The sequence below is a fragment of the Callospermophilus lateralis genome, chromosome 1 (assembly GCF_048772815.1).
Source record: "Callospermophilus lateralis isolate mCalLat2 chromosome 1, mCalLat2.hap1, whole genome shotgun sequence".
NCBI classification, from domain to species: Eukaryota; Metazoa; Chordata; class Mammalia; order Rodentia; family Sciuridae; genus Callospermophilus; species Callospermophilus lateralis.
The window spans coordinates 215,739,778-215,754,884 of record NC_135305.1 but is presented as its reverse complement, the minus strand read 5'-3'; the positions used below and the strand labels follow the sequence as shown (position 1 = coordinate 215,754,884).

At 48.0% G+C, this 15,107-nt stretch overlaps 1 protein-coding gene across 14 annotated transcripts in view; it reads left to right on the top strand.

Moving 5' to 3' along the window:
* The first annotated feature begins 432 nt into the window (after positions 1–432).
* The window catches only part of Dnm2 (dynamin 2), an 89,041-nt gene continuing 74,366 nt past the window's right edge, over positions 433–15,107 (top strand). For 8 of the 14 annotated variants that reach the window (XM_076848740.2, XM_076848736.2, XM_076848708.2 and 5 more), the window contains exon 1: positions 435–772. In XM_076848740.2, coding sequence (XP_076704855.2) covers positions 612–772 — 161 coding nt within the window. In that variant the 5' untranslated portion in view covers positions 435–611. Of the gene's footprint in view, positions 773–15,107 lie in introns of all 14 variants that reach the window. The other 6 variants (XM_076848748.2, XM_076848734.2, XM_076848721.2 and 3 more) reach the window with 2 other exon arrangements.

Here is a 15,107-nt window from a genome sequence, read left to right as displayed (position 1 = left end):
CTTATTGGCGGGAATTGCGAAGTGATATTTATACAAGCCAATGGGAAATTTATAGGGAAGTAGGTAGTGTCAGGAGACAAATCAATGTTTTAGGATCGGTTCCTAACATCATTGGTCAGCTTTCACGACTGGCGTGTTTGCCTACCAATAAGACGCAGATCTCCCTACTGGGCGGATCCGACATGTAGTTTCCCGAGACACCGCCCCGCTGCTTTGACAACTCGTTTTCCGCTCCCATTGGCCTTTGGACACCAGCGACACTTCTTTCATCCAATGAGCTTGCGTGACGTTCCCTAGGAGGAAGGCTTACATAGCCTTAGGTCCGTGCCTCGCCTCCATTGGCTCAAGTGCAGGAGTGATAGTGGTTCTGACCAATCGGCCGCAACACAAGTGCTTTGGGAGCAGCCCACAGGCCGGGGCGGGAGGTCGCTCAGGTCGGATGTCGCCTGAGAACCGGATGAGGCGGCGACCGTGAGGCCGAGCCGGGAGCGGGCGTCGCGCCGAGACCCAGGCGGGCAGGGAGCAACGGCCACCGACGCCGCGGGGCCGGGTCGTTAAGGGTCGGGGGTGGGCGCGGAGCGCAGGGCGCTCGGGCCGGGGCCGCCGGCGCCATGGGCAACCGCGGAATGGAAGAGCTGATTCCGCTGGTCAACAAGCTGCAGGACGCCTTCAGCTCCATCGGCCAGAGCTGCCACCTGGACCTGCCGCAGATCGCTGTGGTGGGCGGCCAGAGCGCCGGCAAGAGCTCAGTACTCGAGAACTTCGTGGGTCGGTGAGCGAGCGCGACGGGGACTGCGGGAGGGCGGCGGCCTAGGGCGCGGAGGGCGTACCGGGAATGGCGCTCCCTGCGCCGCCGGCGTAACTGCGGCGTTTGCGTGCCCGCGACTGGGACAAGGAGGCGGTCTCTGTGGGACGCTTGGGCAGAGGGTTCCCTGCAGGGGCTGGGGTGCACACCCAGGGGTGGTCGCATGGGCTGGGTATCGTCGAACAAGGAGTGCGGTGGACCCCCCGCAGTGTTATCTGGTCCCACTTTTTGTGGGTCACTTCTGCCACCTGGTTGCCTGTGATCGGGGATAGATCCTCCTGCTCATCTGTCCTTCCATCAGGGATGAAACCTGCCACTTAGATATTTATCGGGGAGACCCCTGCGGTCTGACTGGCCGTTCATTTATCAGGGGCAGCCCCTGTTGTCTGGTTGGCTGTCTTTCTGTTCTGGGCATGCCTCCCTAATACCACCATTTGGCTGTCCATCTGTCCAGACCCATCCAGCAGCATACCCCTCATTCCCTCCTGCCCCCGCCCACTATCTGGCTAGCTATACAGAGTGATCTCTGCCGTCCGTCTGCCCATCTGTGTCCCTTGCAGACTAACAGTTTTCAATTCCTCCCGATTACCCTAGCTGCCTTCCACTGTCTTACGGACTGGATTCTCCATGGAGTCTCTTGTCTGGGTCTTCAAGGCTGACTTTTCAACTTTGTGTCTGCTGGCTCCTCTTTTGCCATTGAATCCTATCTGCCCGGGTGTCTACTCATTACTTCCTTGGCAGCTCCTGACTCTCTGGCTCGACCCCTCTGGAAGGGGCTGACAGGAGGGTGGAGCAGAGAAGAGCCGAAGGGTGAGAATTGAACTCTTTCCTCTCTCAAATGGATATAGGACCCTGTAGGGAACTTTCTCTAGGGATTTTTCCTGGCCCATGTCAGGGCATTCTGGGGCCTACCCTAGCACACAGGGGCCAGCCCCCAAGCCAAAGCTTGCAATTTAGGGGCCTCTGGGAATCGGTTACTTGCCTGATCAAGCCAAAGAAGCAATAACTGAGCAGCCCAGAGAAGCCTCAGTTTGTTCCACTTGTCCAGTGGCAAATTCCAGTCTTGGGATTTGGGAAGTGAATGAATGAGAACAGTGCTTGCTGACACCAAGGGATGTCAATTTTACCCTTTCCCCTCCCTTCTTATCCTTCTGTTTCTCACATGGGCGTCTACTTCTGCATTCCAGGAAGTACTCCATTTGTGATGGTGTGCCTGCCAAGTGATAACATCCTCATTGCTGTCATCGTCGTCATAATTATTGTTATTATTGTTGTTATCAGTCTTAAGGGATAGAATTCATCCAGCAGGTCTCAGGTTAAGCTCCTCCTTGGTTCTGTGTTTTGAATCCCAGCAATGAGCAAGTGACAAGAAGGTTTTTTGTCACCTCCTTAGAGATGAACTGGGAGGTTCTGGAAGGACTTGCTATCCATCCAAGGCCACCAGGCTCTTGCACAGCAGAGTCTGACAGCACTCAGGCCTGCCCTGCCTTCTGAGAGTCCTGGGATTTTTCTCACAGTAGCCAGAATTTCCTCCTTTGCTGCTTTGTCTCTGGCACTGTCTACTGTGGCAGAAAGGTGTGGAGTTGGGGGCAGTTGAAATTCAGAGAGGCTGTGGGACCCTTCTGCATAGCTGTCTTCTTTCCTGCCCAGGCTTCCAGTGGGCATCTTCAGAACTCTTTTTCATTTGCCTTGTGACCTTGCACAAGTGGTTTGGTTCCTCCAAGTCTTGAATGATCCAAGTTGAGGTACTGGTGACGGACTGAGAGGAAAGGGGGACTTTTCCTTCTCCGTCTTTTGGGATTGAGGAGTTCACCTCTGCATATTGCTCTGCTGTGGCTGACAGTATTAGTCCATCTTACCATATGTCAAGAAATTGAGAGTCAGCAACTTGGTGGCAGCAAGCACTGTTCTCATTCATTCACTTCCCAAATCTCCCTCCCCCCCAAAAAAATGGATTATGGTTCTTCAAAAAGAATGTGGCAAGGATACAGTGTATAGTGCATTGAAAGCCCTTGTTGTTTTTTTTTTTGGTGCTGGGGATTGAACTCCCGGCCTTGTGCATGCAAGGCAAGCAGTCTTCCAACTGAATTATATCTCCAGCCCTGAAAGCCCTTGCTTTAAGAGCTGGAGATATGGCTCGGTAGTAGAGTGCTTGCTCAGTGTGTATGAGACCCTGGGTTTGAGCCACAGCACCGGGGGAGAAAAAAGAGTTTGTTTTAGCTGGCTAGTAGGTGTGCTAATTTGTAGTTCCTGCTAATTTGGGAGGCTGAGGTAGGAAGATCCCTTGAACCTGGGAGCTCAGACCAGCCTGGGCAACATAGTGAGACTCTGTCTCAAAAAAAAAAAAAAAAAAAAAAAAAAAAAAGTGCTTACTTAGTGTAATGCCTGGTATACAGTAGGTCTCCATGGATGGGGCTATTACTTAGCTAATTCCTTTTATATTAATGGCAAAATTGAACCAGAATTAAAATGCTTTTAAATTTTGTATTGGACTTCTTTTTTTTCTTTAATTTTGAAATAGGATTTTGCTAAATTGCTTAGGGCCTTGCTGAATTGCTGAGGCTGGCTTTGAACTTGGGATTCTCCTGCCTCAGCCTCCTGAGCTGCTGGGATTACAGGTGTTTGCCACTGTGCCTGGCTGAACTTCATTTTTTTAAATTAATTTTTTAATTGAACTTCACTTAAGCTTTATGAGGGTGGCACTGCAGTGGTCCCCATTTTACAGAGCAGGAAACTGAGGCTTGGAGAGCTAAGTCATGCACTCTTGCTTGAAGCTGTTCAAAGAGGGATTGGGATTCTGGGTTGGGGGCTCAAGTCTCTGACCCTTCCCCACCTCCTTCAGTCCCTCTACCCCTTGCTGTGCCTCCTTACACCCACCTCTCCCTGTACCTCCAACCTGGTGCTCACCATGACTGCTGAGGTGGCTCCCATGGCATTGGCTTCCCAGAATCCTGCAATGTAGACATCAGCAGTTAAGATCATTAATTCAGTGCCTGAAAATCTAAGTTGTAAAAAGACCTTTTCTTGGGTACAGGTACTCAAAGAGAGCTTAAATTCTTCTATTTCTGGAATGTGGGTAAGGCCTCTCAACTACAAAGCCCTGCTAGGAGGCTGCTGAAGGTGGGCCACACTTTGAATTACACTCCCTATTTCCTCTCATGAATTTGGCCCAACTGAGCTGAACCTGTTTCTTCCCTGAGTGTGCTGTGCATATACAGTGGGCATCCTGGCAGGCTTAAGGAATGAGCGAAAGCGAGTCAAGGGCCTGTGGCTAGGCCAGCACCTAGTGGGTCAGCACAGCTGCTTTGTTTCTTTGCTTCCTCTTTGTGGATTTTCTGAGAGTGGCCCCCTTAGCTCAGGACTGTACCTGGGGTTGCAGATCACTGGCCCTGGGAGCTGAGAGGTGCCAACATTTTAAATGTAGATTTCACATTAAATTTAGATTGCTGTGGTGCTAGAAAAAAACCCCACATCTTTAGAGGTTAGTGATGTGGTGCACAGGTCCTGGGATCCACCATGTTTGACTCTATAACTTTGCTGAATGGATTTGGCTTTCTGGGTTCTTTTTCTAATGAGGGTGATAGGGTTGGGGTGTAGCTGTGGTACAGTGTGTGCTTTGCCTGTGAAAGGTCCTGGGCTCCCTCCCAGTATCAAAAAAAAAAAAAAAAAAAAAAAAAGGGTGATAACTGGATCCTCCCTTGGAGCCTGGTTAAGTCAATGATTAATTCCTTTCATTCTCTACCCATGGCTCCAGTCATATTCTCATTACTACCTCACTCTGCGGGGCCTGCATCTGGTGTAGTACTAGCTCTTTGAGTTTCAGAACCAGCAGTTCCTACCCCATCAGGCTACATTGGAGTTTGAGATCCCTGGTTTTTCTGCTCTGCACTTGCAGATAGATCTATAGACCTATGGGGACGCCCTCCCCCCCCACTTTTTTTTGGCACCAGGGATTAAACCCAGAGCCTTGCAAGGAGCTGGCAAGAAGGAAGGACTGGGCATTTTTTTCTTTTTCTTTTCTTTCTCAAACTTGGACTCCTCCCTGTTTAGCCTCCTGAGTTGTTGGGATTACAGGTGTGCACCACCATGCCCAGCAGAATTTTTTTCTTCTAATGAGGAGCAGGAGGAAGGTGGGGTCTCCAGTTTGGGTGGGTCAGCTGGGCTCGGCTTCATGCGTCTATTACCTCTCTGAGCCTCAGTTCCCTCAGCGAGGAAGGGGGCTGGTCTGTTCCACCTCAGGGTGCCAGCCCTCACTGCAGACTGTGAGTCCTTATGTGAGGAACTGAACTCCTCTTTAAAATGGGAGTTATAATAAGGCAAAAATTCTTAAGAGTTGAGAGGAGATTAGATGAGACATTTTAGAATGCTTGGAGTTAGCACAGAGAAAGTACTTAAAACAAAAGATCTTCATTGAAGAATGTTTTTAACACTTTGGAGCAATTTTTCTGTGTGCCTGGGTACATGGCCCTGAGATAGATATTAAAACTCCTGGCTGGGGGAGCTGACTTTCCAGCAGGGAGCAGATAAAGGAGAAACTGTGGTAGAAGGTGATAACACTTATGAAAAAGAGGATAAAGGAGCGATCATAGTGTGTGGGGGAATTATACTGTAAATAGGGGAGTCAAGTGACATTTGAGTAGAGACTTGAAGGACGTAAGGAAAAGAGCTTGTGGAGATTGAGGCAAGAGCATCCCAGGTTGTGGGAACAGCCAGTGCAAAGGCCCTGAGGTAAGATGGTACCTGGAGGCCAGTGTAGTGAGAGACAAGGTCAAAGAGGAATTGGGGTGGTGTTGCTGGCCATTTTGAGCCTTGGGAGCAGGGAGGGATCTGAACAGAGGAAAAGTGGCCCCTGTCACTGTTCCTATCTCTCTAAATCTGGTCCCAAATAAGCTTGAGGGTGCTCTCCTCTGATTTTCAGCTTTCCCTTGATTTTATTAGAGTAGATTTTTCTGTATGTAGAGGCCCTCTGCCCTTTTTTGTTTAACAAGAAACAGCTGTCTGTGGGACTCCACCATCTCCAGCTACATTAACATTTGGTCATGGTAATGTGTTCCTCCAGGGATGTGGATGAGCCACCGGGCTGCTGCCTGTGCCTTGGTGAGTGCTGGACAAATGCATGCCAGATGGCTATTGGCTCACAGCCCTGCCATACTGTAGGGCACATGACCCACCTCCTGGACTGGTTTGTTCCTTATTGGATCCTATGTGTTCAAAGCCACTTGGAAACTCTGGTGGTTATTTCTTTTTCTTTTTTTTTAACATTTATTTTTTAGTTATAAGTGGACACAATATCTTTATTTTACCCTTATGTGGTGCTAAGGATCGAACTCAGTGCCTCACCCATGCCAGGAGAGCACTCTACCTCTGAGCCACAACCCCAGCCCCAATGGCGGTTATTTCCATTGACCTCTCTTTTGGTGAAAACCAAATTGCATTTTGAAAAGGCCACATCCTTGCCCGGGTGGTCTCTAGTACCTTGGCCATCTCGAATGGGTGGAGGCCAGAGGTGTCTAGGAGTGTGGCTCTCCTGGTGTTGCCACACACCATATGAGTGATCTCGTTTGTCTGGGCCATGGTTTCCTCATCTGAAAAATGGGATCATGATGCTTTCTGTCTTCTGGGAGTTGCCTGAGAATCAAATGAACTAATCCTTGTGAAACATAAGACAGGGTTCTTTTGCCATCTTGGTCTTGAGTGCTGTCTACCTTTAGCCTGGATCAGGGCTCTGATGATCAGTGTTCATTTATTTTTCCTTAAAGAGAAGAAACTCATCATTACTTTGTTAATATCAGAAACTCCTCATTTTAGCACATACTTGAACTGAGTGCCCATTAGGCCAGGTAGTGTTAAAACTCTTGGGGGGGTGCAGCTGTGACCAGGACCTATGAGATGCTCACACATAAGAATGCACATCCTGTTCCTCAGATCCTGACGTGCCAGCTGGAGGCTGTTCCTGGTTGTTTCTAAGTGGGAATCATGGCTGCAAACAAATATTTGGCTGTGAACATTATTTACACCCTTTTTGTGTCTGATGGTGGGAATTTGGGAGCTGAAACACCCAACAATAGGGGATTTGGCCACACAGTGTGTCCAGACAACTGACTATGAAATACACTGAGAATGATCTAAAAGAATACTTAATGACCCAGAAAGCTGTAGAAGACTTGTATATCATGGGCAGCGTGGTCCCCTCTTGTTTGTTTATGTATGTATGTATATACATCTACATTTTAGAAGTCCTAGAGATTGAACCTAGGGCGCCGTAACACTGAGCTGCATCCCCAGCCCTTTTCATTTTTTGAGATAAGGTCTTGCCCAGTTGCTGAGGCTGGCTTCAGACTTGGGATCCTCCAGCCTCAGACTCCCCAGTTGCTGGGATTACGGATGTGCACCACTGTACCCAGCACAGTCTTGTTTAAAACAGTTGTATTTTTGAAATAAAAAGCCTGGAAAGTTGTGCTGCACTCTAACCCCTGACGTGGTTTACCTCCCGTGATAGTTTGATTTGCTTTTACTTATTGGGGGTTTACTTTTATAACTAGAAAGACAAATATCTCTAGAGCTTAGCTCTGGGCTCTCCCAAGTGGGGTTGTTAGAGCTTTTTGCCCAGGGAGGAACTGAACTGAACATGGCCCTACCTATGTACAGGATATTGAAATTCCCTGGTAATAAGCTGGGTCATTTTGAGGGAACCTGGAGGATGGCCTCTGGATAGTTCTAGAGCTTTTTGAGTTGGGAAAGAAGGAATTGGTCACCGAATGGAAACCCACATTTCTTTCTGCATTTGCATTTGTCTGAGAGCAGCAGCTGCCAACTTTTGCCCGATTTAAATGTGAATGCTGAAATTATAGGTTCCCCAACAGCTGAAAAAATGGGAGCACCCACTAAACCCTAATTTACTGGGGTAAAGCCAACTGCATGCTGTAATTAGGCCCTTATTGTGCCAAAGCTTTGGAGAATTGCAAGCCAATAATGAGATATTTATAGGGCATTAGCTGCAATCTGAATAAAAGAAAAAAATTGCCAAGCCTCCAAACAAAATGGCACAGGAGAGAAAAGACTCCTGTTTCCGGGTACATTTTAGGTTCCTGTTGGTATTTGGCAACTAGGGTCTTGCTGGGTGATGGGGAATTTCCCTGTGGAGGCACCCTCAGCTTGAACCAGGGGCTGGGTGACCATTTTGGTTTCATCTACTCTTGGATGTTTGTGACATAATACCTGACATTTGTAGAGATATCCTGCCTGGAGACTTAAAATTAAAATCTGATTACGTTGTCCCAGCACCCCTGACAAGACAGCTGCACTTTTAGGATCACTGCTTTACAGGGAGGGAAACTGAGGCTAGAGCCAAAGGACTGGCCTGAAGTCCCATAGGGAGGAGCAGAGAGGCTGGGATGTGACTGGGTCTGTGTCCTCCTGAACTCTTATTGGGGACAGTGGGAATGGGCAGGTGTGGGCTTGTCTTGGGAGCTGGGCTGAGTGGTAGACATGGCATTTGTGACTGAAGATGGGGCTGAGGTCACATAATGGAGCAGCTTTGGGGTCTCAGGATCCTTTTGTCCCCTCACTGACCTACACTCTAGACCTTTTTATTATTTATTCTTTTTTTAAATTTTTTTTAGTTGTAGATGGACACAATAGCTTTATTTTATTTATTTTTCTTCATGTGGTGCTGAAGATCAAACCCAGTGCATCATACATGTGAGGCAAGTGCTCTGCCACTGAGCCACAATCCCAGCCCCATACCTTTTAATTTTTGTGACAACTTATCTTACCAAGTTGCCCAGGAAGACTTTGAGTTTGTGATCTTCCTTCCTCAGCCTCCTAACTGCAATTGTGGACATGTGCCACTGCACCCAGCTTTTCTGGATCCTTTAAGGTCATCAGCTGTGTGTCTAACTGGCAGTACCTATTCTGAGCCAGGTGCTGGGGACCCAACAGGGACTAAAATGGACTGAAAAACGGGAATAGGTAAATGAAGAACAGTTTGAAGATCGTGGGGACTCGGGGAATGAGAAGGTAGCCAGGGTGGCTGCTTTAGAGGGGGCCATTAGGTGGGGGTACTGCAGTTGAATCAGCTCTTGAAAGACTTGGAAACAGCCCCCTAGGCAGAGGGAACAGCAGGCTCTGAGGTCCCTGCATACTCCTGGCCTGCTGCTTGCATACTGTAGATTGGCAGTGAACTAGTGGGCACGTGAGGGTCAGGAAACCACCCATCAGATGCCTGCTTTGCCTAAATTTAATTATGCAAGTTGAGCATGAAGACAGCATTCTTGTAAAAAGGGAAACCATCACAGATGAGGAAGAGCACACCACCTACCCTGTCCCTTCCTCCCAGCTGTGTAAGAAAACCATTGTCAGTTTGGAGTCTATCCTGCCAGACCCTCTGGTCAGTTGGTCGGTTCGGTCTGAGGTCTGTCTGTTGGTCGATCTGTCTATCTGTCTATCTATTTTGGTACCAGGGATTGAGCCCAGGGGTGTTAACCACTGAGCCCCATCCCCAGCCCCTCTAGCCTGTTTTATTTTTTATTTTGAGACAGGGTCTTGCTAGGATGCTCAGGGGCTCACTAAGTTGCTGAGACAGGCTTTGAGCTTGTGATCCTCTGCCTCAGTCTCCCGAGCTGCTGGGATTATAGGCGTGTGCCACTGGGCCCAGTCTCTGGTGTATTTAAGGCCTGCTCCCTCTGGTCTTTTTATGTATGTGCTGGTTCTGTAGAAAATATGCAGCATTGTTAGGGGTTGGGTCTTTTTTGGCATGTTTTCTTGAACTGGGATCATCCTGCTTATATCATTCAACAACTAGTTTTCCAAACAAAGGACACTCTGTAGAGATGTTTCTGTATTGGTATGTTTGTAACTGCAGCTTAGAGCATTCTGACTACCCCAAGGGGTAAGGAATAGAGGCAGGGATGGGACAGCATTGGGGCGTCACCTTGACTGTCCGTCCCAGTGAGAGACAACAGGATCCTCAGCGTGCCATGATCTACTCTGGGCCTTGGTACAATGTGCCTTGCCCACTTTGGGACTGGTGCTTGATCCCCACATTTATCAATGAGGAAACTGAAGCATTGAGTTTGTCCATGGATGCTGTCGTTTTAGTGTGCCCAGAGCCTGGGCCTTGGTGGCCTTGCCCCCTGACATGGTGGCCTGTAATTCACCCCTGGTTTTATTGGATTTTCCAGCTTTCCTTTTCCTCTGGTTTGGGTTCATGTCTTTGGCACATTTTCCATGTGCCGGGCACTAGTTTTGGTCACATGGGCCCACAATTTAGAATGCACTTGGACATGTAGGGGAGGATATGGAAGAGTGGATGGCCAGTGCTGGCCCTCACCCTGGCTGTGGCAGCCTCACTGCTGGGATTGGATGAGTGGGTCTGGACCAGAGAGCCCTCCACAGTATCCCCATATCCCACGTCAGTGTCCACACTACATCCTGAAAAGACACTACATCCCTCCTCTGCTTTGAGCCCTCCATGGCTCCCACCTCACTCAAAGCAAACCCAAGACCTCCCATAACCAGACCCCGTCGTCATCTCCCCGCCCTCAGCTCTCCTCTCTCCTTGCTCACCCTCCACCAAAATGACCTGCCTTCTCCAGGACCCTCAGGCACACTCTGTTCCCATCATCTGCATTTCCTTTGTCCCTATTTCTCTGTGACTTGCTCTGCCCTCCTCAGTCCCTATGCAGATCTCAGGTCTGAGAGGCATCCCCTTTGCCTGGCTGGTGGAAAGCCCCTGCCATTCTCAGGCTGGCTGCCTGGTGGGTTTTCTTTAGAGTGCTTTGCAGCTCTGCAGCTATTCAGTGCATGTTTGCTTGCTGTCCCGGGTCTCCCAGAACATCAGCTCCTCAAGGACAGGGGTTTTGGTCTGCTCATTCCTTGCTGTCCTGGCATGTTGTAGGAGCTTATGTATTTGTTGAATGACTATGTCTAGGAGCTAGAGTTGAATGAATAAATGTACATTTATTGAGCAGGGGAGCTAGACAACAGCCTTGAGACTTGCCTTTTGGGACTCACAGTCTCCCTGGGGTGGGTGGATCCTGAAGCAAGGGCATCTTCCTTGCAGGGAGGACTGAGCCTTGCCCCTTTTGATACAAAGAATAATAACAATGATAGGGCTAAGGGGAAAAATGGCTACAATCCTAAGTTAGGGTGCCAGTGGTATCTCTGCTGAATGGCTTCTTTGGTTTTAAGATTGGTCTTAGCAGGGTCCCATACTAGTGGGCCATCCCCTCTTTAACTCCTGCTTCCCGTCTGGGAGCCAGGTGGCCCTGGAAGTGTGGGCCCCCTGCTGTCTTTGTAACAGGAGACCTCCTTTGGGTCACCCTGAACACTCTATGCATCCACAGGTGTGGACAAGAGGCCAGCAGATGCTCAGGACCCTAGTGACACCCCTGTGTCCAGAGGAAGGAGGAGACACCCTAGAGTACCTGACCTATGACACATTTTTCCAGTGATAAGAGTCTTTCAGGGCTGCAAGGCTGGCAGATGAGCTGAGTAGGCAGCAACAGTTCCTGCTGGGGTGACACTTGCCCTCTGGGTGATACACTCTGGTACAACCAGGCCAGCCCCAGAGGAAACGCCCAAGGTAGACAGGCGTAAACTGGTGACACAGCCCCATCTATCCTGACCCTGGGGCCTGTCTTCTGTCCCGAGAGAGGGTGGCAATCTCCTGGCCTCAGAGACCCTCCAGCTGGCCCTGGGGCCTAAAATTTGTACCCTATAGAACTGTGCCTTAGACTATTTTTTCTACCTGAGAGCAATGGAGTATTAGGAACCCATCAGTCAAAATCAGGGGATTGTGGCTGGATACCACAAGCTACCAGCTCAGCTGAGGGAGTCTTCCTGTGGTTTGGGTTGGTGTGTCTTTTGGTTTTGCAACACTGAGCTCCCTGTCGTCTGGGCGGAAGCCAGTCAGACGGAAGCCCAGCTTCTATAGCATCTGCCTTGGTGGCATCACTTGGTGGCACTGACTGGCACAGGCTGCCAGGGAGCTCTGGGCAGGCTTTCTTTTATTTATTTATTTTTAATTTATTTTTATTGTGTTTTACATGTCTTTATTTGTTCTAATTAGTTAGGGCTTTCTTTTTTATTTTTATTTTAGTGGTATTAGAGATTGAGCCCAGTAGCATGCTAATACTGAGTTCCACCCCTTGCCATTTTATGTTTTATATTTAGGGTCTTGCTAAATTGCTGAGGCTGAACCTGAACTGTGATTCTCCAGCTTCAGCCTCCAGATTAGCTACAGGTGTGCACCACTGCTTTGGTCTCTGGGTTTTTTTTTTTTTATGGTGCTGGAATGGAATCCTGGACCTCTTCTATGCTCAGCAAGTGCCTTTTTTTTTTTTCCAATTCTGATTTGTTATGACAGCAGAATGCATTTCAATTCATAGTACACATATAGAGCAAAATTTTTCATGTCTCTTGTTGTACATAAAGTAGAGTCCCACCATTCGTGTCTTCATACATGGACTTAGGGTAATGATGTCCTTCTCGTTCCACCGTCTTTTCAACCCCACTGCCCCCCCTTCCTTGCATTCCCCTTTGCCCTATTTTAAAGTGCCTCTGTTCTTCCATGCTGCCCCATCACATCCCCAAGCAAGTGCTTTATCACTGAGCCACATCCCTAACCCCTAATTTAATTTTTGTACGAGTTATGAGGTGTAGGTTGAAATTTTATTTTTGTTTGGTTTTATTTTGCATTGGAATGTCCAATTCCTCTGTTTATTTTAAAAGACCATCCTTTCTCCATTGAGCTGTCTCTGTCAGAAATCAGTTGGCCAGGTTTGTGTGGGTCCTTTCTGGGCATTCTTCTCTAACATAGATCTGTACATTTGTCCATTTGCCAAAACCACGTTTTTTTTATTACTGTAGCTTTATGGTTAGTCCTGAAATCAGGCTGTGCGAGTCCTCTGTTCTGAGTTGCTTTGGCTAGTCTAGTTCCTTTGAATATGTATTTTAGAATCATCTTGTTTTCTACAAATAAAAGATCTTATACACGGAGAGTTTCGTTATTGTTTTTATTACTGTTTTGTTCCATTCACTGTCACTTTCCACCTGGACCCGTGCTTGAGTCTTGTACCTTTTGACTTCCAACCCTCACCCCTCTGGGCTGTTTGCCATACAGTGGAGAGAGGGGGCCTGTTAAGAACACAACTGTGGGCCGGGCATGGTGGCGCACACCTGTAATACCAGCTACTTGGGTGGCTGAAGCAGGAGGACCACAAGTTTGAAGCCAGCCTGTGTAACTTAGCAAGACCTTGTCTCAAAATAAAAATTCTTAAGAGGGATGTTGCTCAGTGGTAGAGCAATTGTCTAGCACATATGAGGCCCTCAGTTCAAGATCCAGCACCACCATAAAAACAACCCCAGTTGTCTCTGGGTATGCACAGGGGATTGGATCCAGGATCCCCACTGATACCAAAATCCTCTGATGTTCAAGTCCTTTTTAAAAAATGATATAGTATTTGCATAGAATCTATACACACCCTTCCAGATACTTTAAGTCATCTCTACGTTAATTAGAATACCTAATATAATGCAAATGCTATGAAAATACCTGTTGCTGCTCATGGAATAATGATGAGAAAAAAAGTCTGTACATGTTCATTACAGATGCAGGGTTTTTTTTCACATATTTTTGATCTGATGTTGGATGAATCTGCAAATACTGTGAATTCAGAGGCCTGAGTACCCCCTTCTGCTCAGAACTCTTGTTGATTCCCAGCTCCCTAGGGACAAAAACTAAAAGTATACTGTAGCCCACAAGGCTCATATGGTCTCCTTACCAATCCCCATATCTCATCACCACTGTTCCTGCCTCCCCCCCACCTCCTTGGTTTGTTCTCCAGCCAGCTAGGCGCTTGCCAATCCTCAAACATGTCAGGCTCCATCCCACCTCAGGGCCTTTGCATGTCCTTTTCCTCCACCTAAACTGCTCTTCCCCTTAGGTAGCCCTAGGCTCATTTTGTCAGCATCATGAGGCTTCTGCTTAAATGTCTCCTCTTCAAGAGGCCTTCCCTGGCCTCTCTCTAAAATGTCCTGCCCTGTCACTCTGTCCCCTTGCCCTCTATTTTTTTTTTTTAATTTTAAAAACCCTTATCATATCTCTGCCCTACCTATTTGTTTGGCCCATTGTTCATCTCCACCCATGAGAAAGAGGGTGAGTGCCCGATGGTGGGGCCTTCTTCCTGGTTGTGCCCTAGTCTTACCGTGTCATAGGTAATCAGGAAACCCATCTCCCTTTCTGTGTAAACTTATGATTAGTCTACGCATCAATCACTGCATAAGACTCACTCAACAAAGGTGGCCCGCCCTGCTCTGCTAAACTCTGACCTGGGCTACCACGCAGCTGGGACTAAACTGTCCCAATTGCCACTTCATCAAGCTAGGCCAGGTGGGGGAGATACATCACAAAGAAGTGGAAGTTCCGGATAGGGGCCACAGAGGGGAGGGGAGGCTATGACAGTTCAGGGTCTTCCTGGGAGTGTTTGTGTGGGTCAGTTTTTATCTTTTTTTTTGGGGGGGCGGGGGTACTTGGCATTGAACTCAGGGGTACTTGGCCATTGAGCCGCATCTCTAGCCCTATTTTTTTTTGGATTTTATTTAGAGACGGGGTCTCACTGAGTTGCTTAGCACCTCACTTTTGCTGAGCCTGGCTTTTGATCCTCCTGCTTCAGCCTCCCAAGTTGCTGGGATTACCAGCATGTGCCACTATGCCCGGGTTTTTATGTTAAAGAGGATTTTGCTGGCACCTAGGGAGTCCCTGTGCTTATTGTTTCCTTTTCTCTTATAATTTCTTTTCTCTTATAATTCATTCCCCTCTTCTCTTCTTTCTTTATCTCTCCCTTGAATGTGCCACCATGCGTAGCTGTTACATATTTTTATTGAAGTATAAATCACGTACCATAAAATTCATCATTTCAAAGTATGCTATTCAGTGGTTTAGAGTTTAGTCACACCACCACTATTCAATTTCAAAACATTTCATCTCCCCCGAATCCCACACCCATTAAGCAGCAGTCACTCCTAGCCCTGGCTCCTGACAACCTCTAATATTTTTTCTGTCTCTGAATTTGCCTATTCTGGTATTTCATGTCAGTGGAATCATACAACATGTGACTTTTAGTGTCTGGTGTGGGCGGGGGGCTACAGGTATTGAACTCAGTGGCACTCAACCACTGAGCCACATCCCTAGCCCTAAGTAGAGAGGGTCTCACTGAGGCTGCCTTTTAATTTGCAATCTTCCTGCCTCAGCCTCGAAAGCCACTGGGATTACAGTCACCCAGCCTGTCTGGCTTCTTTC